The sequence below is a fragment of the Apostichopus japonicus genome, chromosome 16, assembly GCF_037975245.1.
Source record: "Apostichopus japonicus isolate 1M-3 chromosome 16, ASM3797524v1, whole genome shotgun sequence".
Lineage (NCBI taxonomy): Eukaryota > Metazoa > Echinodermata > Holothuroidea > Aspidochirotida > Stichopodidae > Apostichopus > Apostichopus japonicus.
Genome location: NC_092576.1, coordinates 6,232,414 through 6,254,342, shown reverse-complemented (window position 1 = coordinate 6,254,342; position 21,929 = coordinate 6,232,414). Strand labels below are relative to the sequence as shown.

Sequence of the window (21,929 nt, the reverse complement as noted above, 5' to 3'; positions counted from 1 at the left end):
ACAGATGCATAAAACTATTCTTCCAATAATTGCAAATTATATATACTATTATATATATATATTATTGTATACCCGTGGAACAGGAATTACTTGCTTTCTTTACATGTTGACATAAAATAAATAAGAATATTTGACAAACAGTACTAACCACTTGTCTTGGTTTACACTGTGAGGTACTGGAGTTAGTGCTAACTTGTAAAGTTGAAGTCATAGAATTGAGTTGAACAGGCACAGGATCATGAATTATGGATCCCTTCTGCTGATAAATTTCTTCATTGATAAGGCTCTGTTAAAATAGAAATGAAACAATTTAATATTGCATTTATCATTAATGTTTATTTAAACATGACCAACAATACATACACTGCTTAGTTGTCCAATGTATGACCAGGAAGCAATAACAGCTCCCTGGTATGACCTTCTCATTATTAATTGGTGTTGCCATTATTTGGTGAAACCAGCAGCTACTATAATATCTGATACATAAGGGTAATAAAGTCTAACTCTCTGTACATATTTTCTGTCCAATCTCTTATCTGGTTGATAAACTGGACCAAGTAATGTATTATTAAACACTGCCTGAGCTATGTTATGCAACCACAAGCCTGTAAATTGAATCTCCACTTAATGATGGGAATATTAACTGAAACCATGGAGCTGTCATTATTATTTTACTATCATACATTGATTGCCTGCTAGATGGATTATCAAAGACTATAGTCTCATGGTATATGTTCTGAATATAAACTCTTCACTCTCTAATATTGGACACCTGGTCAAGGTGTGCTTACAATTTTGTCTGTTGCAACAGTTGCTGTCAGTTGTCATTGACCACACACAAGAAAATGTTGAGAATTAAATTTTTATTATAGGACATCTGATCATTGTTTTTTGTCCAGTACAAAGCTGATTTGCAATCATCAATGACCACAGACAGCCTGAACCAGATTATCTCACATGACCCTTCCCTTGACTATATGATTACAATCTGACCTTCCAGAAAGGTTTTATGCTGTAGGCTTCTAGTTGAAACTTTATCAGTCCACTTAACTTTGAAATCAATTAAGCTTGAGTTAAGACAGATAACTGGAATCTGTGACATAATTAACAATACCACTTGAGCTGACAAATCTACAACTTACTTTATGTTCCAGTGAGTCATCATTATAAAACCAAAGATGAATTGTCAATTGATCCCCCGATTCAGAAACTCTGTTTACAATCGGTAAGACACAGACACGCTTCAGCATCTTGGGAATGAAAGGGACGTGAAGACCAATGAGACAGGGTTTCTCAGCTTCAACTGCAAAGTGCTGACTATTCATTGAGCAGATGAGGTGATTCCTTTCTTGGCTCCATTTGATAACTTTATCTGATGGGAATTTCAAAAACAATTTGCTAACTGGTAACGTTTTATAACATGGTGAAATGTACGTAGAAAAGATCAGAGATTTTTATCTCTTACCTGCAGTATCACTTGTGGACATCAACTAATTAAAGTCACTGGTAAGGATTTTACAGTAAACAAACGTGTATTCCAAACTGTTTAAATATCCAGAAAGAACAGTCTTCCTATGTTAAGTATAGACACATGAATGTATGAGCAGTTGGACATTTTATTTACCAATTTTGAGCTCTAAAATCAACTCTGACACCAACCACTCCTTTAATAATTGCTTTAAATGAATGAGATTGACATGACATTTTTAATACACTGTGAAATATTTTCACAACTTACTGCTTAAATCAACGTCACCATTTGAGATAACCTGTTGACCCTTTTAAGCTAGAGAGTGAAACTGTTATTTGGCCACTTGAAAGTGCTTAAAGCACCCAAAACAAGAGTATTAACTATTTAAAGCAGATGTCATTTCCTGGATGACTTTATGTATTGTTAGAGATCACTTAAGATTTATTTTATATTGGGCCCATTCACAAACTGAACTGATATGAAATTGACCAAACTATGTTTACCAAAAGAAAATCATAACATCTGAGAACTCACAGATTAATTGTAGCTTTAATTTTGGAGATAACATGCTTACAAGGATTACATACTTTGACACTTGTTCACCTCATGTGACCTATGATCTCTGCCAATGTCAATAGGCTTCTACATACTACTACTTTTTGAATTATCGTGTTTACAAGGTTTTCAAACTATGACCTCTTTTGACCTCAACTAACCTTTGGCCGCCACAGAAAAGAAAAAGGTTCTTGTACTCAAAAAGACAGATCCACAAACCAAGTTTGAAGTTATTCCAAAATGAATTTTTCAGTCAACATATTTACGAACAAGTGTCACACACACACATGCCAGTACCATTGCATAGATTCCTTTTGCTTCTGGCAAGATGTAAAAAATAATTTGTTGGTACCATACTTCCCTCTTACGAATAACTTCTACATTACACAGAACCAGACAGCCAGAATGAAATTAGTGATTTTCTTGCCAATTATAGTGTTCATGTACTCAGGTGATTTCACATAACAAGCATTTTCACATTTTTCACATCCCAGCATTACTTCTGCAGTTATGCAGGTTTAGATGGATTTCAAGCTTTGACCTTTGCTGACCTCATACGACATTTTTATTGGCCTAACAAATTTCAAATTGTTTGAAACACTCTGGTGGATAAATAGTATGTATTAAGTTCATGGAAAACATTAAAGTGAAATATTATGATCGATGGACTTATAAAGCACAATTCACAAGAAACCAAAACACACCTGTTTGTAATACACCTGAGTACACATCAATACCCATCTGGTTAGCTGGAGTAACAGCACAGTGTGGAATAATCAAGGTGACAGGCTTTTGTAAGGTAAGGCTTTCTGGACCAAATTTCACAAAAGGGGTCAATCTTAAACTCTTCTTTGAGATAGGTCCTTGACTGGCAGGGTCAGTAGAAACCCACAGACTAACAATCTTTCTAGTGTGTAGTGCACCAGCTGGTACACGCAAAATTACACCTGCGATAACCACCTCTCCTCCATGCTGATCAAAGTACTGCTCTTTATAAAGATTGGATCCTGTGAACAAAGGAGGTTTCTCTAGAGGAGAAAATTAACATATTTCAAGTGAAAGGAAAGTATTTTGTCACTTCAATAGAAGATGTGTTAATGCATAAACTGTTTCAACACACATTATGAAAACAGCCTCTTTAACACAAAACTGCTATTATTTTCTATTTGTAGATATCAAATATAATATGAAACTTAAATATACGTCTTAATGGGACAGTGAAGAGTAGACATTTAATGTTTGACATGAAAATAACAACACTTAAGTTTATATAAGGTATCTGAATAAATTTTCTATTTTGTAGTTATGATGTGAGTAATATTCCTAATAAAATAAATAAAAATACTTTTTCTTCCATGAACACTGAAACAGCAAGGGCTTAAAATGTGGCCATAGAATGTCATATAAGGTTGCGGTTAGTTATATCAGGAAGAAATAGAACAGATATACACATGTAGCTAAATACATAAGGTATCTTTACCATGCAATTCCTTTGCAAGTAACAAAATCCGTCTTCCCAAGACCAGTTTCCCACGAGACAATTTCAAGGCACTTTGGACATCCAGCATGTTGTATCCCTCTTCTATCAATGTTTTAAAACTTACTGACAAATTCGATTCCCTCTTTGAGATTACTTCCTCTTTCGCGGGAATTTGTAACTGAAACAATGTTGAAACATTTCAAATTGTTTATCAATTTCACATTTTTGATCATACTTTCATGGAGATAGAAAACTAATTACTGCAATTGATTTGGCTGCAGTGAATATTCTACACAGACTTCTTGCACATGAGATCTCTACAAACTTAAGTTTCAGAAAGCAGAAAATGTTACTATCAGTAAAGAAGACATTTCAGACAGACTCGCATGACAGCAAAAATAATACTTTTTATATCAGAAAGTACATTCTGTACTAGAAGTTCTAACCAGTCTAAGATCTTGAGTTTATGCAAACTGACTTTTGTTTTGCTTTAAGTATGAAGTGCAAATCTTAACTAAGTTTGTAGAGCACGAACCATTTTCTTATTATCATCTTTCACTCCTTCGTTTTCCTGTCCATCCTTCTCCTGTGATGTATCGATGTAATCCAGCAACAGTGTAGCCCCCTCATTAAAGGGAATATCTTTCAATCCGTCATACATTCCGATCATCCTGTCTGGCATAATGAGCTCTCTTTCATCCAATATTTTCATCAGCATCTTTCCAGATTCTGCTGCTTCCTGAATTTCATCATTCTCTGCTTGCGTGAGTTCAAACCAGTTGCCTAGCTTTTTACAATGCTTTTTATCCAGAAGTTTTCCAATGTCTCTTTTCAACCTTTCATATTTTTGTATGCCTGAAAGTGAGGACATAACATCCACTTTACATTAGAAAAATATATAGCAAATACCAGATTTCACATGTAAAATTAGACTGCCTGAATCAGATGTTAATTGAGTGCCAGGTTCGAATAATGAGCAATGTTCGCAGCTAACACGCACAAGTGCACAACTGCCCCACAAGAAGCATGCAACCAGCATTGAGAACTTTGGAATGCAAATCATCACCTGGTGCGTGCATACGATAAATTGGGTAAGTACACTGTCCAATACACTGTCCAAAACTTGCGTGCAACTTTTCAACTTTTAGCCCTTAGCTTGTGGATAAATTCTAGTATTGTATATAGCTTCACTTTCAAAGTTGCTTGAGCTACAAAGTAGGAAGTGAGCAAACTAGCTAAACATGGAAGCATGCAAATCAGACTTATTTCGGGTTCAGCAGCAATATGTATTTTTTTCAAGTGTTGATTAAAGTAACGCTCATGTGTGTCTACTGTTGAAACCAAATGCTGTTATCTTTTTACCTTTACTTAGAAACTTACGGTCCATGTTCTCTACTTGTGTTTAAGTTTTTATCTCAACTAATACATACATCCTGGTGTATGTATAGGAACAATGATCACTTATTTTTCTTCTTCCAACTTCACTTAGATGCTGGTCAGGGTTAACTTCTAAAACTAGATAAGTCCACCCATTTGTTGCACTTCTACATAAAACTCACCTGGGTTAAGAAATTTCTGGCTTTCCGGAGATAAGAGAATGTTTTTCACCTGAAAGAAAACAAAAATAAATTATTATATGACTGATGGAAACTTTAAATGTAAGAATGTTTAACATTCAATTATGCCGGCTATCACACCCCTATGAATGATTGGATTTACAGTAGAAACGCAATCTAGAAAAATAGGGCTGTAACAGACATGGAACAACACATAATAAATGTGTGAATTCCCAAAAGAAAAAGGAACGCTGATGACAGCATACCTATTATTTATGCAGTATGCATGAATTGGTTCATAAGATACCCCCCCCCCGCCAATAAAAGTTTCCATAATTGTTAACCGGTGTATGTAATAACACAAAGGTCACATGTGCACTTTCTTAGCAATTCAATGCATTTTGAGTGTTATTTATTAATTACAGAGCAAAGAGTCGAAACAAAGTTGGAAAACATGATCAAAATAAGAAATGTAAGAATACCAGGTTCACTCGAGGGACTGGAAAAAAATACATGAATAAAAGACTACTATAATTCAATTAAATTCAATTATCATCCACCATGGATATTACAAAGAAATGGGATCCATAGAGAGCATGCCAACGAATAAATATAATTCAGTCACAGCGTTCACATTATTGAATGACACAACAAATTTACTTTATATTTCAGCTTGGAAACATTTGCAAGACTTCGGACAGATGGGGCATCACTTGGCAGAGAAATGATCAGAAGAGAGAAGGTACCGCTTAATATTATGTAATGAAGAGACATATGTGAACTCAAACAGCTGGACGACAATCAGCAGACATAACTCACCTTCGATTGGAGGATGAGGGCTGTCTGGTTCATTTCATTTTGTGATACATTTAACTTCACATCAACCATGTCAGTGTCTCCATCTTTGTCCCTTGTAAGTCTGAATTGATGAGAGACTCTACTGGCAGCACAGAGGTGATCAATGTCAACACGCTAATAGATAAAAGATACTGAAATTCGATGTACTGAGAATGAGAATGCTTTTTAAGTATTCAAAGAAACAGTGTCACATATAATATATAAGAGTTAGGGAAAAGCCATTTGGTCATGTACAAATCCTTACAATTTATCGGGAGATGGTGGAGAACATATTTCCTATTGTAAATAGGAATTCCATGACATGATTTGATTTAGATTGTTACCAGGGGTAGGCATCCTACAAAAATATATTCGAGCCATGGGTATTCATGTGATTGTGGATGAACACCGTCTTATATCAATCATTCTCTGTTTTATGAGTGATTCGAGACACTATTATTACTATTTTCTGTCTCCAATATTCTTGCTTTCGGTACAGCCACTTAATCAACCTCCCAATCCAAGTACTGACAGAGTGCCACAATATCTGAACACTGCCTCAAATAAAATGTAGGTGAATTATAGACATCCCCGTTCATCATCCCCAAATTAAAGCCACGTTAAAAGGAAGCTTTTGGTAAAACCATACCAAAGAACATAAGACCAAACTTCACTTCTTTATTCATAAACCAGGAATACCAATCCACACAAGATCCTGCTCAACAACACTGCACAGCAGATGTTTGCCTATATTTTGATTCCTGCTGGGATTTTGAACCAGAAACCACATAGTTGTAGGGCAACACTCTAACTGCTACACAATTTGGTCTACTTCAGGTAACCAATTCTTAACTACAAGTATTGTAATGTTAAAAGACAAACTTTAATAGCATTGGCAATTACAGACCTTTGTTGATTCTTCCTTCGTCAGATGGTAACCATCACCAGGTGATGACATGATCAGATTAATGTACGAAACATGGTCTCTGCCGTCATACAATGTCCGGGTAATTGGAAATTTTGAATATTTTCCTAGACATAGTTTGGAATGGTGGTCCTCTAACAGCAACTAAAACATAAGAACATGAAGATGTAAATTGCAAAGAAACAAGCAGAAAGTTAATTTTACAATTTGTTGCACCTTCACTATTTATAGAGAAATCAAAACAAGTAACATCATCTTTGTTTCCTTAATTTGGTCACATGGCCAATGTTCTTGTTTCTTGAGATCCTCCCACCCTCAACATCCTCGATGAGCAAATGATAAGCCACAATCAAAATTGGGTCTTCTGCATAGTTTGAGAGGAAACACATATTTTGTAGGAAAATGAGATTTTGACCTAAGAAATAAATAATAATGTTGTAAAATACCTTATCGGCCCTCTATGAGACTATCAGCATTCTTCCTTTATGACTCTGGGAATACTGTCAGTTTCATTTAAGCACAAACACTTTTTGACAGAAACATGTTTAATGTCAACGTCAAGTTTAATTTAAAATGTAACATATACTTCTTTTTGATGTGCTACGATGAATCAATAAATTATGTGCCTTTAACAAACCACTTCATAATTTGCCAGTCACTATACAAATCCTGAACTTAAAAATAACTAAAAACATGGAACAAAACTGACCTCTACGCTACTACATATATCACCAGCGTAACAAAAAATTATCCTCACCTCGTACTCTTTATCACTGTCCTTACAGAAACAAACAGTTATTAAGACATCATCTTTGGCATCAAGGATCCCATCAATAAATGGAACAATACGGAATGTATACTTCTGTTCTGTTTCTTGGCTGAGTAAATTAACAAAGACGTAGCTCAGGATGCTAATATCAAGACTGATCTTCTCCTGGTCTAGCTTCCTAACAATAGATCTCTCTTCAGTCCAAGTTATTTCACCTATAACAAAATATATTTTTGGTAAACTTAAATACAGTTAATATCAAGAGCATATTAGATAATATATATTTTGAATTCAACTGAACTGATTCTCATCATTACGCATTGTACTTCTCCTGGTACATTCATCAATTGCATGTAAAGTCATTATTGGTCACCATCTTTACCTTGTAAATTTTCTTCATCTTTCAGACCAGTGAAGATAATAACTTCATGTCGATCTGGCTCAGGAATAATAGCAGAGTGAGGAATAGTCAGCTGGGCTGGCTTTTTGAGGGCGATTCCTTCTGGCTCTAGCTTTATCAGAGGTGTCATTCTTCCCCTACGAGCACTTCCAGGGAGGGGTATGTTCGGATAATAAATCACTTTAACAGCAATTACACGTTCAGAAGATAAAGCCCCTTCAGGAATAGTCAGATTTACCCCCATGATGCTAATAGTTCCACCTTCATACTTTATCCTGTGTTCAATGTATGAATGATGGTACCTCATTTCAAGTATTTGTGAATCTTTTCTTTGTGTTGGTAGTTCTTCTCTCTCTGTTCTCTCCATCAAACTTTCCTTACTATGGTCATGGTCTTTTTCTCTTTCATCAGAACCCTGTGATGGGTTTGATTCATCATCGCGGTCAAATTTGACTTTTGCAACTAAAAATAGAATAATGGAAACACAAACACCATTAAGTGAACCTTTGACTTTTAAAAACCAAATCTGCCGTACTGAGCCACATTTATCCCTAATCAGAGAGTAATTCATTGTTCATATTGTGCATATAGTTTTGCCTCCAATAAGTGATATGGTGCCTATGTATTAAAGCTGCTATGCTATCCTTGCACTTGCATAGAAATTTGACGAATGGCAGCAGACAACAGGAGTATCAAAAGAATCAAGCATCGTGTCGGAGAGTGACCAGAAGACTTAATGGATCCTACAAATATTGGCTAATCTCGGGAACCTATTTTTTTTTTTTTTAGCATTTTCGATTTTCAATCTATCTATTTTAAAGAAACCAAATGGCAACAATAGTTGGTCAAAAGATCCACTTGTAATTACTTTCACCATACATACATATATTAATAATTAATGGTAATGAATAGTTTAAATAACAAATTGTCTGAAGGCTGGATATAACCTCTGACTACTCACACACAATTCTAGAGTTTTTACTGTACTATATTTGTTTTTATGTATTCTGGTTACATCATTTTATTGATCTTACCAGGCCAGTCAAGTTGTTGTGGTGATTGGTTTTCTTCAAACTGAAAGGGGTCAACTTTAGACTGATATGGAACTAAGAGACCTTCATATGTTTGGTTTAGCTGAATATAAACCAAACCCTTATGTAGGTTAGTGACATCATACATATTGATGATGTTTCGTGACTCCAGGAATTTAATCAGAGTGATTCCTGGCGTCTCTATCAGAGAAACCCTGCGTAGCATATCAGTTTCTGCGGGTGGTAGACGAAACAGAGTTGCTAATTTCACACAACTGTCTAGAGTAAGATCATCGGCAACCTGGACTTTTAATCTTCCGTAATCAGCTGAAATGTAAATAACAGTAAGACAAAAATACAGTTATGGATCCCAGTCAATACAACAAACCAATTGATAAAACCGATTAGTAAATAATGAATGAGATCCTATTTATCAATTGAATATAAGGTTGCTTCCCATAATTAATAAAATAATGCTTTTGCTTTGGGTGAAGGTCAAAGGTCAGCAGGAAGAAAACTGTGGATATCTCAAAACGCTCTACCAAAAGAGCTCATATCCATGGTAGGATAGCCTTATGTAATGTAAGGTTTCTACACAATTAGATCTAGGTAAGAGTTCATATAAGGTCAGTAGGGGTCAAAACTTGAAATCCTTGTAAACAAGATATCTCCATATAGGAACTGTATTGGTTGTAATATTTTGCATGTGGCTACCTTGTTACGAGTACATGAACCATATTGTTTTGGTGGAGGTCATAGGTCACACTCTTTAAAGCCTTATAAACACAAACGTAAAAATGATACCCCAAGATATTTTATATATCATTGCTCATACTGTGTATATGTATTTTAGTAAGTACAAGAACCTTATCGTTTTGGGTGGATGTCAAAGGTCATTTGGGGTCAGCAGATGTCGAAATGTCAAAATACCAAATGGATCTCATCAAAGTCAGCCCTTTGTTGTTACAGTGAACATACAATAAATTATCAACAACAACAAATATCCCTCTGTATTTCTTTCACCGGTGTGGTGTTATGTCACACGATTCTCTGTCATCAAACCATGTAAGCGCTGACACTGTTTAGATTGATACTGTTCTCCATCTGCAGTTATGAACTTTGGCGATGGTTATTTGCTTGCAACTCATTTTTTGCTGCAAGGGAGGGGTTTCCCTCTGGTTAAAGTACTCTTAATGTAACTACACACCTACACAACAAGCATCAGTGTTATCATAGCATCTTTAACGGTCTAATAAATAGCAACGGTCCTTAGATGATATTAAAATGATTCAAATCATAATTTGTACTTTTCAGAGTTTACGAGTGTGTGATCTACCTCACCTGAGGCATTAGATAAGGCTTTTATTTTCCACAGGAAAGACATTGGAGGTGTTGGTATGCCTGATGTTATTTGCTTGTTGACCCATCAACATATATATACAAATCTAGATGTCACAATATACACTAAAAAAAACATGCAAGCCATGCAAGGTATTGTGATGTGCTCCTGTTGCTCCTAACCATGTATATTATTTCAACACTTTGCCAGTTTCAAATTGTAGGAGTTTCTTAACCAACAGAACGCCACTATAACACACATTTACGGTTCGGTTGATATTACTTGCTTTACTTTGGATAAAGACTATCATGAGACTTATTTTCTGTGTCAGAAAATGCTTGATCTGCATTTGTGAGTGCATGTAAGGCAATTAGATTGTGTTGCTAAGAAAAAGTGAATCCTGTCTCATCTGCAGTCCAATCTTTTAAAACTAGCAAATTTGCAATTGAAAAATTGCAGTAAACATTGATACGTGAACCCCTTAGCTAAAATGCTGGGCTTGTTAATTTTACTTTTCAGGACTGCGGCAGTTTTGCGATGATAACATTAGTTGTAGAAGGGATACATAAATGCAAGGCGAAGTACGCAAGTTAATTGCTACCGCGGCGCACATTAAATGACCCTCCATTGTTAAATTGTTACCAATTTGTTTCAGAAGTACAACAGATACCTAGATGTGTCATTGGGTGCGTCTAGACCATTAACTTGGCAAAACAAAAATTATCCATTTTTAGTGACCTACATTAAATAGTGTACAAACTATTCAACACACTAGACTATCACACCATGCATATATGAGTTCCTCTCGTTTTGTAGTTCTGGAGATATAGCTCATAATGATGTTTTCACATTTGCCCTCTCCTGATATCAAATGACCTTTCACCTCTACCACAAACAACAGGATTTGCTGAACTAATTACAGGATATACAAAAACCAGATATAAGAATTGAACATGCTACCTTCTGTGAGATAACATGTTTAAAAGTTTGCCACACTATTTTGCTCTCTGTTGACCTCAAAAGACCTTTTACAGTCACGAAAACACTACAGATCGTCTGCTCACCAACGGCGAGTTACCCACCAGTATAAAATCCCTGCAATTTTCACTTTTTGCGATATTGTGCAAACAATGTTGAATGTGACATGTGCTGACCTCAAATGACATTTTACAAATACCAGCAACAACCCAAAACCAGTTTTACCTAAGGGGAAACTACATACTCAATATGAAATGTACCCCAAGGGTCACACAGACACAACATCACAACAACTTCACCGTCGCATATATTTCTGCTTTTGGCAAGGAATCAAACAGATTTAACCTGAATTCATGATACTCCTTGATTTATTTACACCTCTGCAAAGCTCACTTTACCTTTAATACTTTAACATAATTGACAGTTTGACAATATATCCTACATTACATAAATTAAATCAAGTCACCACCCCACCCCACCCCCACCCCACCTTACATCTCCCCTGACAGCTTTGAAGATCTGCATGTAGAACGAAAAAGAAACTTACATACGCAAACGTTATAATGCCTGGAAATTTACCACAAGCTGCAGTAATGATCTTGTCATTGTGATCCTACCTGCCAATGTTGATTCATGTGTTATGTTAAGAGTTTCATGTTCTTCAAGTAAGGTTTCTTCCTCCGTTACAGAAGCGGATGGAGCCTGTATATAAACAGCATATGAAAGATATCTTATTTAAAGTACTGACACATTGAAAATACAACCCCAGTTTTCCTTTCTGTCACCTGTCAAGTTACACCAATTAAGTCTTTAGCTGATAGAAGCAACTGAGTTTAGAATAGGTGAATGTACTCATTACTCACTTCACACTACTTGTAGCATGAATTAAGGACATTTGTGAACATTATTGAACTATTGTTTGTAAAGCTCAAGCTTGTGCTGTCACCTTGTTACACCGACAGTGGAAAGTTTGATCATAAATTCAGCACAGTAATGGTCTCGTCACAATGTTTTGCTCACTCTACAAACACACGTCTTTTGCTACTAATGGTATGCTGGCTACACATACACACTAATCTATTTTAATAATTCACTTACTATGCTTAATCATACTTACCAATGCTTGCTGATGTAAGGCTTCCCTATTCTGCTTCAGGACTTCTTGTAAAGCCATGGCTTCTTTATCATATTCCAGTTGAGACTTCACAAGTTCTTTTTTTGTAGCCCTCAGACTTGATTTGGCCTTTTCCAGCTCCTGTCATGTAAACAATACAGTGTATGAGACAACTGAGAAGGATGCATCTCCCCGTGGTTACTTGCCACCAATTAAAATATATACTAACATTGAAGTAGTCGGTACGAAGCGAAAACATTCAACTTAACAAATTCCTTCAAACTTATTTCAGGCAGGCTGATATGATGACGTCGGCGACATTTATTTGAAGTTGTGACTATTGGATAATTACTACCTGGTTCAGAGAAAATCACTTGTTCACAATAATTTAGTGCTGAAAATGTGAGCTAACCTTCAAAAGTAACTTCCATGAACGGTGGAACTACTGTTCTAGAAGAAGGAATGTAGGCCTATCACATTGACAGACGTTCATTTATATCAAATAGACTAACTAATTATATATTGTTTTAATGTTCAATAATTTCCATGATATGCTTTTTGTTAATTTTTTTCTACTAGACATTGTGCCATAGCACACGAAGAATTCCTCTGTTTACTTTTGCTAGTTAACTGAAACTGTCACTTGTAACTAAACAAGTAAAAAAATTCAGTAGTGAGCTTCCACATTAAAATAGCATTACATCATGAAATGAATACTCTCTGAATGTTCTGTTCTTGGTCTATATTAATACACGTTGAGTTAATGTAAATCACATGAACTTAATATCATGTTTCCATAAAATTCTAAAGACATAGAGCTGTTCATATGTTCAAAATGTGATCTCTACTGTTGGACATCATAAACATTCCCTAATTTCTGAAAATACATGTGTTTGTAAATGATAAATAACAAAGTCACTCGACAGTACTAAAAGGGTAGTTGTCTTGTCTTGTCATAGTGACTAACTTTCTCATGACCGAAGTCAAGTAAGTTGGTCATCAGTTATCTATAATCACATGCTATGTGAAGTCTAACCTCTTTCTGCTGCTGAAGTAATTCTTCCTTCTCATCCTTCAATGTCTTCAGTTTGTTCTCAGTTGTATTCAATCTGTCACTGAAGTGTTGTTTTTCCTCCTCTGTGGTCTTTAGCCGTCCAGTCAGCTGTTGTCTGTCATCCTCTGTTGCCTTCAAAGTATCGTTCAGTTGTTGTCTTTCCTCCTCTGATGCCTTTAGTCTTCCAGTAAGTTGTTGTCTTTCTTTCTCTGTTGTCTTCAATGTATCTTTGAATTGTTGTCTTTCTTCGTCTGTGGTCTTCAATCTTCCAGTCAGCTGTTGTCTTTCTTCCTCTGTTGCCTTCAATGTATCTTTGAGTTGCTGTCTTTCCTCCTCTGTTGACTTGAGTCTTCCAGTCAGCTGTTGTCTTTCTTCCTCTGTTGCCTTCAATGTATCTTTGAGTTGCTGTCTTTCCTCCTCTGTTGTATTTAGTCTTCCAGTCAGCTGTTGTCTTTCTTCCTCTGTTGCCTTCAATGTATCTTTGAATTGCTGTCTTTCCTCCTCTGTGGTCTTTAGTCTTCCATTCAGCTTTCGTCTTTCCTCTTCTGTTGCCTTAAATGCATCTTTGAATTGTTTTCTTTCCTCCTCTGTTGTCATTAGTTTTCTATTCAGTTGATGTCTTTCTTCCTCTGTTGCCTTCAATACATCTTTGTATTGCTGTCTTTCCGCCTCTGTTGTCTTTAATCTTCCAGTAAGTTGTTGTCTCTCTTCATCTGTTGCCTTTAATGTATCTTTCAATTGTTGTATAGTTTCCTCTGCTGTCTGTAATCTTTCAGAGAGTTGTTGTCTTTCTTCCTCTGTTGACTTTAATGTTTCAGCAACGTTTTTTCTCTCCTCCTCTGCTGTGTTTATTCGTGCGATAAATTGTTGTCTCTCATTTACTAATTCTGTTTGTTTATCACTGAGAAGTTGTCTCTTTTCCTCTGCAGCTTGAAGTCTTCCAGTAATTTGATGCTTTTCACCTGATTTTGTTAGTTTATCAGTGAGTTGCTCTCTATCCTCCTCCTCTGCATTTAGTCTTCCAGTGAGTTGTTGTTTAATACCTTCTTTTCTAGTAAACTTTGAATCTGAAACAAACATATAGGATGCAAACATGGTTAAAGATTGTCTTCCATCAAAGAGATTTAGTTACGTAATAATTTATGCGGTCAAAACTTCCCACAAAATATTGAAACAAACTTGCACCAAATTTAGAGTGAGGTCACATTTTGGTCCAACTTTAGAATGTTATTTGAGGTGACCATGTCAATCTTTTACTTTTTTGGGGGGTTTAGTTTGGCTCTGCTTCTGAGCAATTCAACAAAGTCAGGCGCTTTCAATGATGCTCCCATCTATCAAGAATACTAAATTACAAAATTTAAAAAGGAAGAAAATTCCAAAATTTTACTAATCTTGTCTGAACATATCCCAATCAAACTTGAGAGTATATCCCATAAGTTACAGACATATATGCAAAGAATTGACTGTGATGCAAGACCTGGACATTGAATGAAGCATGAAGTGTGGAATAATTTAACTTCTGAACATCCAAATTGGATTCTCTTTCTGGGTTTGCGTACTTTACAGTCAATTGCGGTTATTCAATTTCTTGCCAACTCATTTATCACATTATTTGTATCTTAGGGTATTGGTGGATGATCCTTATTCTATCAACCATTGGTTGGTTAAACAATACAATGGTGTATAACCTCAAATTGTATTTATATATTTTGAGGGCAATGCGTTTGCATGTTTTGCAAGGCATAACATATTTAACTTGTTACGCTCTCTGATATAAACATACCTTGAGTTTTTTGGTAGACAGTTAATACTGTCATCAATTTACTCAGTCCTTTGTCAGAGCATGCTGTCATTAAATAGTTGATGTCATCATAAGAAACCTTCCCTGCCTCTCTGGGATAGTGGACAAGAGATGAAAAAGGTGCATCACTCTCAATAATGTCCTTTGATTCCTTAGCTGGAACTTCAAGGTAGTCAAGTAGCTTCTGACAGTCATCTTTCTCAATCAATGCATCTGAGCACTTCAGGAGGTTATCAAAAGTAAATATGTCACTCTATAACAAAACGAAAATCAAATATTAGACTGGTGGTGGTAGACTCCAAATAATGAGGATTTTGCAGTTATTGCAATTTTGAGATTTCGACATTTGACCACGCGAACTCGTTAATATTCATTATATGAGCACCAAAATCAGTTGAGTTATCGTGTTTACATACTTCGCTTACAAAAATAATGCTCAGCCTGCCTCCTCATAAATATGCATGAATCAGTTGCAAGATTAGGAGGGGAAGGACGGGGGAGGGGGCTTTCTTAACGTCAATACAGGTGGTCTGTCTGTAAAGTCTACAGATCCGTGTGGTCGTGTGGTCGACGGTCCCATAGTCTTATCTAACAGTGGTGTATTGGAAAATTCTCTACTATTTTCCGTTATTATTCAAAATAGAAACCTGACAAAATATAGTATACTGGACATTTTGTGAGTGAAGTTGGGGGCTTCAGGCGGGAGTAAATAGAGTGGATGAAAATTTGTTCCAAAATCGGTTCATCGTATGTGTCAGTATACACGCATACAGGCGAATGATGCTGAGCTTCCAGTATGAGCTTCGTTCTTCCATGAGTCAGCCTTAACCTTCATTCCCATTGGAACACAATTTCGGCCTCTAAATAAAATTAACATGGTAAGCATTGTTCAGAGTATACGGGTTTCTAAGAGAAATCTTATATATATATATATATATATATATATATATATATATATATTGTACTGCTTTAATACTTAATTTCAAGAGTTACTAGGCAACACTGACGTTATTTAGCACCTTAGACTAGCCATGCACTAACGTAGTTTTGTTTTAGCTCGAGCGGGTTGCTTATCAAACACTTCAAATATAACAGTCCATGCACTTCACCAAGAATGATAACAATTATAAAAGCAGTTGTTTGTAAATATATATTTGTTTATGATACTGTTTCTAGCTTTCAGCAGAAGATTGAGAAGGGGATGAGGGAGATGTGGGTGAGAAGGGGTGTGAAGTGGATCCTCAACTAATTCGGGTAATTTCCATCCACTCCTCGGTTACAACGTGTCCACGAACCTATAGCTGAGACGGGGAGAGCCTACTCATATGATTTTGTATTCAAATAAAACTGTATTTGTGTTATTTGTTATTTGTGCTCAGCTAAATATGGAAAGTAAATACTTTAGTACTTATCAATGTTGATAATACTTAGCCTATAAGGCTACACATTAATTGACTTCACACTGCTGTTCCAATGCACTATATTTAACAAAATAGTTGGTCTATCAACTTCACCATACCAAGTTTGAAGAAACTCCAACTTGTAGTTGCAAAGTTATTGCGATTTGCAAAGTTTGACGTTTGACCCTGTGACCTGTTGAGTTATCGTGCAAACAAACTTAATTGTGACACACATACACACACACACATGTAAAAACAAGCCGACCTTGCTACAAAGGTTCCTTTGCTTTCAGCAAGGAACCAAAAATGTTCTTATTTTTTAAAGTTTGAAAATTAGATCTCGAAACAGTGTCTTCTCCTCACTTGTTCGCATTGAATGAAACCGAATTCGTTGATCTTCATTCAAAGGACAGTTTGAATAAAAGTGATATAAAGTCCCAAGTTTTACATTAGGCCTATATATCATGTATTAGTACTTACTGTGTGATATTCATATACTTCTCCAGTTTCCCAGGTTACCACAGTCAATCTGTTTATGTTATTATTGATCCCGATTCTCAAGGAATAATCAGGAACTTTACAAGAAGCCAAGATATGACCCCCAGAGATGGATTGCGAGTAAACAACAACGTTTCTACTCCCTAAACCGCCCCATAATATAAATATTAATCCTTTCTCTTCACAGACTGTTATACTCCAAGCAGATCTGTACTGTTTGTGTGTATACTCCTGTTCTAGTTCTCCGTCACTATTACACTTTAAAGCTCTCATATAATAGTCTGTACAGATAAACAGTTTATTATTACTAACTGTTATATCAACGGGGCATTCACCATCTTGTAATTCTGTTAAAGTGATTGTCCTTTTTGGTCTCAATTCTTTCAAATCTAAAACAATCACCTCTTTGGATCCATCTAAACCGACATAAATTAAACCATTTCTGGTTGTCATACACCTGGCTTTACCGGTAAACTTTCCTTGATTGACCAGACCGCCATTACTACTTTGGTACAATGCTATCGTGTTCTCACAACACGTTAGAAACAGATTACCATCCAATGACACAACAGACCGCCACGATGAACCAAACTCGGTAAATTCTTTAGAATAATAAGGCTCTGACGTAAATAACAACGGTTTTTCTCCAGAATATGGATCAAAATGCAACATAAACAGATCGATAAAGGTGCAGTGTGTCTTTTCATTATATCCAGCGACAGCCAAACGGCCTGTATCTTGCACGTCCATGGAACACACCGTGTAACCATCTTGTACATTGAATCGTGGTATCGTTGCATGCCCTCTGTATATATGGAAGGCAAGAAGTGAAAGTAAGGTCAAGGTTGGAAGCTTGTTTCCATGATAACGAAGAATTAAGAGTGATTTTTAATCAAAGGAATGTTGATGGATAGCTCTTAGACTGTATCTGTAGTCTTGCAAATGGTACAGACTTGTAATGAATGCGTGGAATTAAAATCTTTAAAAGTGTCTAGAGCAAACTAATTGATATACTTATCTCAAAGATGTAAGAAACGAGACTTTAAAGGCCTAATAATTTGGATAATTCTGGCCTATAGATCCACGACGTCAATAGTTTCCCATTAAATTAAATAGAACCTGTCGAGCAGAGGTTCGATGTATTAGTAGTCCCCACAAAGCTGCAAAGTTTGTTGCAGAAACGTTGAACTAAGTTCAGAATCCAAAGATAAAATGAAAGAATATTGATCATGTCCAGTAAATTTTATTCTATCCCTACCTGTATCCACACACAGTCCTAATTCTTTCACTCAATCTCTCAGGTCTCCATAAGTTTCCAGTAACTTCATCCAACCACGCCGTTGCTTCATTTTTTCAACAACCAGCACAACAACACAAGGCCAATTCTAAAGTCAAAGTTAACTCCCTCTTTTCTCAATACCATATTAGGTAGCCTACATATAATATACATTTTAGAAAACTCACACATTTCTACCCCCTTTAGACCCCCATCTTCCTTATTTCTGATACAACCTGTCTGACCTCTCTGAGCACCCACTTTCGACTTTCGTTGGCTCACACCCAAGACTTCCATCACCTAAGCAACAATATTTACAAGGTATATAATAGGCATATTATAGAAATAGAAAAGTTGAGATATACGGATATAAAGGATGACTTAAGTTACAAAAGTAAACGTCGTATTTTGTAGACCATCAAAACACGCTGCTATTAGCCAATCTTGGATGTCTATAAAACTTTATATTTTAAAGAAATGAACCTTTATACAAGTGAGGTTAATCCCTTTGAAGTGACTGGACCGAATTTATTCTTATACAAAGAACATTAGATCAGTTTCTCAGATACAACACAAAACTCATCGTGAAGAATTTGATGGCCTCAAATGCCATGTTAAGATACATTGCAAGTTTGTCAATCACAAATGGTGTTAAATGTCATCCAAGATGCTTTTTGCTTTTATGGAGATAAAAGAACATGTGTTGGTGGAGTTATTCCAAATTTTAAAACAATGAAATAAAATTAAGACTGAGGATTGCACTGAGGCGCCGACGTCATTGATCTCTGAACCCTTAAGTGAGCATTCCAGAGTTTTAGCATATTTTGAATGAAAATATCTTGGAAACCTGTCTAGATATAGAACCAGTTTTACTAGAAGCAAAGTTTGTTCTTTAAGCTTTGGCATACACCATTTGTGTTATATCCATGGGCGATTAATTGACCCGATGCGGGGAATCCAAATTGACTAGTGCCTCATTTTCTTAACGAAAACGTCAAAAAGTGCTCCGTTTCAAAGATTAGAAGTGCCCATGCATGTAAGCTCCGTTTTGTCATTGTTTGTCACATAAAAAAGGTCCTTTGTTGAGACACTTAGGAATGTGTAATCAAGACGTGCAATTTTGCTGATAAATTAAATCAACCAATCGAAGGTCATATATCTTTAATAATGGCATTTGTGGCACAGAATGCAGAGAGGATCCATTTTATGAGCGATTTGAGATATCTTTGTGGTTCACCTGCTCTTTTCAACGACACTGTGATGTCCTGCTACCCTTTTGTACCATCCCTCCCACTTCGACACTGATCCCTTGCCCCTATTCCAGGTGTTGTCTGGGAACGAGAAGCCCGGCTTATGAAAGATTTTCAGTATACAACATTGCTTATATAAAGAAGAATGTAAATTAAACATATAAAGTAATCAATACTTTTAAGTACTGCCATGTACAGTTGACCAGTATAAACACATTTGAATCTTTCATATTAAAGAATATTAATATATTGAATCTTACGTGGCTTTTGTGGTGGCCATTGTGATATGTGAGAATTAAATTATTGCAGCGGGAGTCCTGATCTGCGGATTAGATTAGAAAAAATTCTTTAGCAACGACTTTCTAAAAAAATTCTTATCGAGGAATATCGCAAGTACAGAGATCATAGAAATGGATTCCCTTCTTTTAGGTGAATGCTCTGGCCTTTGTGATGTTTAACGAGCAACCTTAATATGATGGATAAAATTATGCTTTTGATCATCGTTGGTATTAACGAAGAGTGAACAGACGACTTTCACACTTGCGCAATTTGCCCGGTTCAGTAATGGCACCGCTATTTTGAGAAGTTCGTTTTCTAGTTCTTATATCCGGCTCTATGGTGTAAGCCTAGACACTCTAGTTTAGCCTAACTTTGTCATAACGCCAGTTCTGTATTTGGCAACTGTCTTCAAATAGGGTTACTACTAGTTTCCGGCGATATATGCTGTGTCTTATTCCAACTGTTTACCTTGTTACTGATGATATTTCGGCTGTATCGTCCAAGCTTGCGTGGCGGATAATATGCTTAGGCTAAACAAATTTGACGAAGTTCCACGAAGTAAGGTCCCCGGTTCGAGTCACTCCCAGATTAATGTATGTCGTCCAGTTACAGAGTTGTTGACAATAACAATTCATAATTATGGTCAGCTTGCTGCTTTGATATGCCTATGAGGCTTCTTCGCGAGTTCCTGCTTGCAGGAGGATCTAATAAGCATACATACATACACACACACATACAAGTTACTGCTGTGTTTCGTACTACTACACTAAGGCCTACACGGACGTAAAGCACGTATACATAATACGGAACATGACACTGCACTGTAGCCGCTTGTGTGTACGAGTAGCTGTGTGCACTGTACACATAGTGCAGGATATTAGAATAAAGGGGCGGACTCATAATTCTTCCCTACAGTTGTTATATCCTGCCCAATGGCACTGTACTAATATACAAGTATGACCATCCGCACGTATGGAACGCCATGTTAACATTTATTCAATAATATTACAGATGTCTTCAATTTAATTCGAGATATCTGCAATCAATTTCAGATATCTCCAATGAATTGAAGATATCTTTTTTCCCCCAGAAATCATATGCACGTATGACCATTAGTTATTGCGCCAAAATAGCCATCCAAAGTTCCCGGATGTTGCATACGTCATGCCTAAGCTCATTTGGAATTTTCAAGACTAAATCATCTTAGTCATGCGTACAAGATCAGGGCATTAAAGCACAAATTATATTAAGTGAAATGAATAAAATTCACAAATATCTTCGCAAAAAAGTGGAAAAAAAAGAGGAAATGTGGAAAAAACATTTAATCACCCTAATTTAGTTTATCGAAACAACTTGAAAAAAAACTGTTCTTAATAAACCTTTCTTTGGTTATTAGAAACTTCTTTTTATGTTGGGAAGGTAACCTCAGTTTAATTTTATGATAATAAGAGTGATAAATGCATCTTTCACTAAAACACAATTACCGATGGTAACTGGTTGAAACGTTTAGTGATGACTAAATTGGAACTGGTCGGAAAGTATCAAAAATGTAGTCACGTGGTCGAATCAATTAATCAGACAGCGACGAACAAAACAAATTAGTCAGTTTGACTAACTTTCACCTCTTTTGTGACTAATTTAATTTAACATTGAATGAACCTCTTTTTTTCTTGTTAAAGGATGGGACCTTTGACCTTTAACCTTTGACCTTTGATGTATGTGTGGGGAGTGAACGAGGGGAAATGAGGGAAGGAAAGGGACGGATAGGGAGAGTGAGAGGGGGTGTGCTTGGCTGCAAGTTTGTAAGTTGTATGTTATTTTGTAAAATAGCATTATCAAATGTTTATTCGCCAGAGCATTTACTCCAAAGTTACATCAGCCGAAACATACATGGCCTCTGGGATGGCTTACCACTA

The 21,929-nt window shown here is 36.1% G+C and overlaps 1 protein-coding gene across 3 annotated transcripts in view; it reads right to left on the bottom strand.

The window, feature by feature from the left end:
• The window catches only part of LOC139981911 (uncharacterized), a 41,290-nt gene extending 20,432 nt beyond the window's left edge, over positions 1–20,858 (bottom strand). The window contains exons 1-18 of one of the 3 annotated variants that reach the window (XM_071994323.1): positions 20,482–20,858; positions 19,995–20,056; positions 17,191–18,013; positions 15,293–15,563; positions 13,492–14,576; positions 12,459–12,596; positions 11,959–12,043; positions 9,028–9,351; positions 7,976–8,455; positions 7,582–7,808; positions 6,807–6,968; positions 5,882–6,034; positions 5,066–5,114; positions 4,042–4,361; positions 3,507–3,684; positions 2,731–3,033; positions 1,143–1,372; positions 149–286 (exon numbers count right to left, since the gene is read on the bottom strand). In XM_071994323.1, the coding sequence (XP_071850424.1) occupies positions 149–286; positions 1,143–1,372; positions 2,731–3,033; positions 3,507–3,684; positions 4,042–4,361; positions 5,066–5,114; positions 5,882–6,034; positions 6,807–6,968; positions 7,582–7,808; positions 7,976–8,455; positions 9,028–9,351; positions 11,959–12,043; positions 12,459–12,596; positions 13,492–14,576; positions 15,293–15,563; positions 17,191–18,013; positions 19,995–20,014 (4,986 nt within the window). In that variant the 5' untranslated portion in view covers positions 20,015–20,056; positions 20,482–20,858. Of the gene's footprint in view, positions 1–148; positions 287–1,142; positions 1,373–2,730; positions 3,055–3,506; positions 3,685–4,041; positions 4,362–5,065; positions 5,115–5,881; positions 6,035–6,806; positions 6,969–7,581; positions 7,809–7,975; positions 8,456–9,027; positions 9,352–11,958; positions 12,044–12,458; positions 12,597–13,491; positions 14,577–15,292; positions 15,564–17,190; positions 18,014–19,994; positions 20,057–20,481 lie in introns of all 3 variants that reach the window. The other 2 variants (XM_071994322.1, XM_071994325.1) reach the window with 2 other exon arrangements.
• Positions 20,859–21,929: the final 1,071 nt, after the last annotated feature.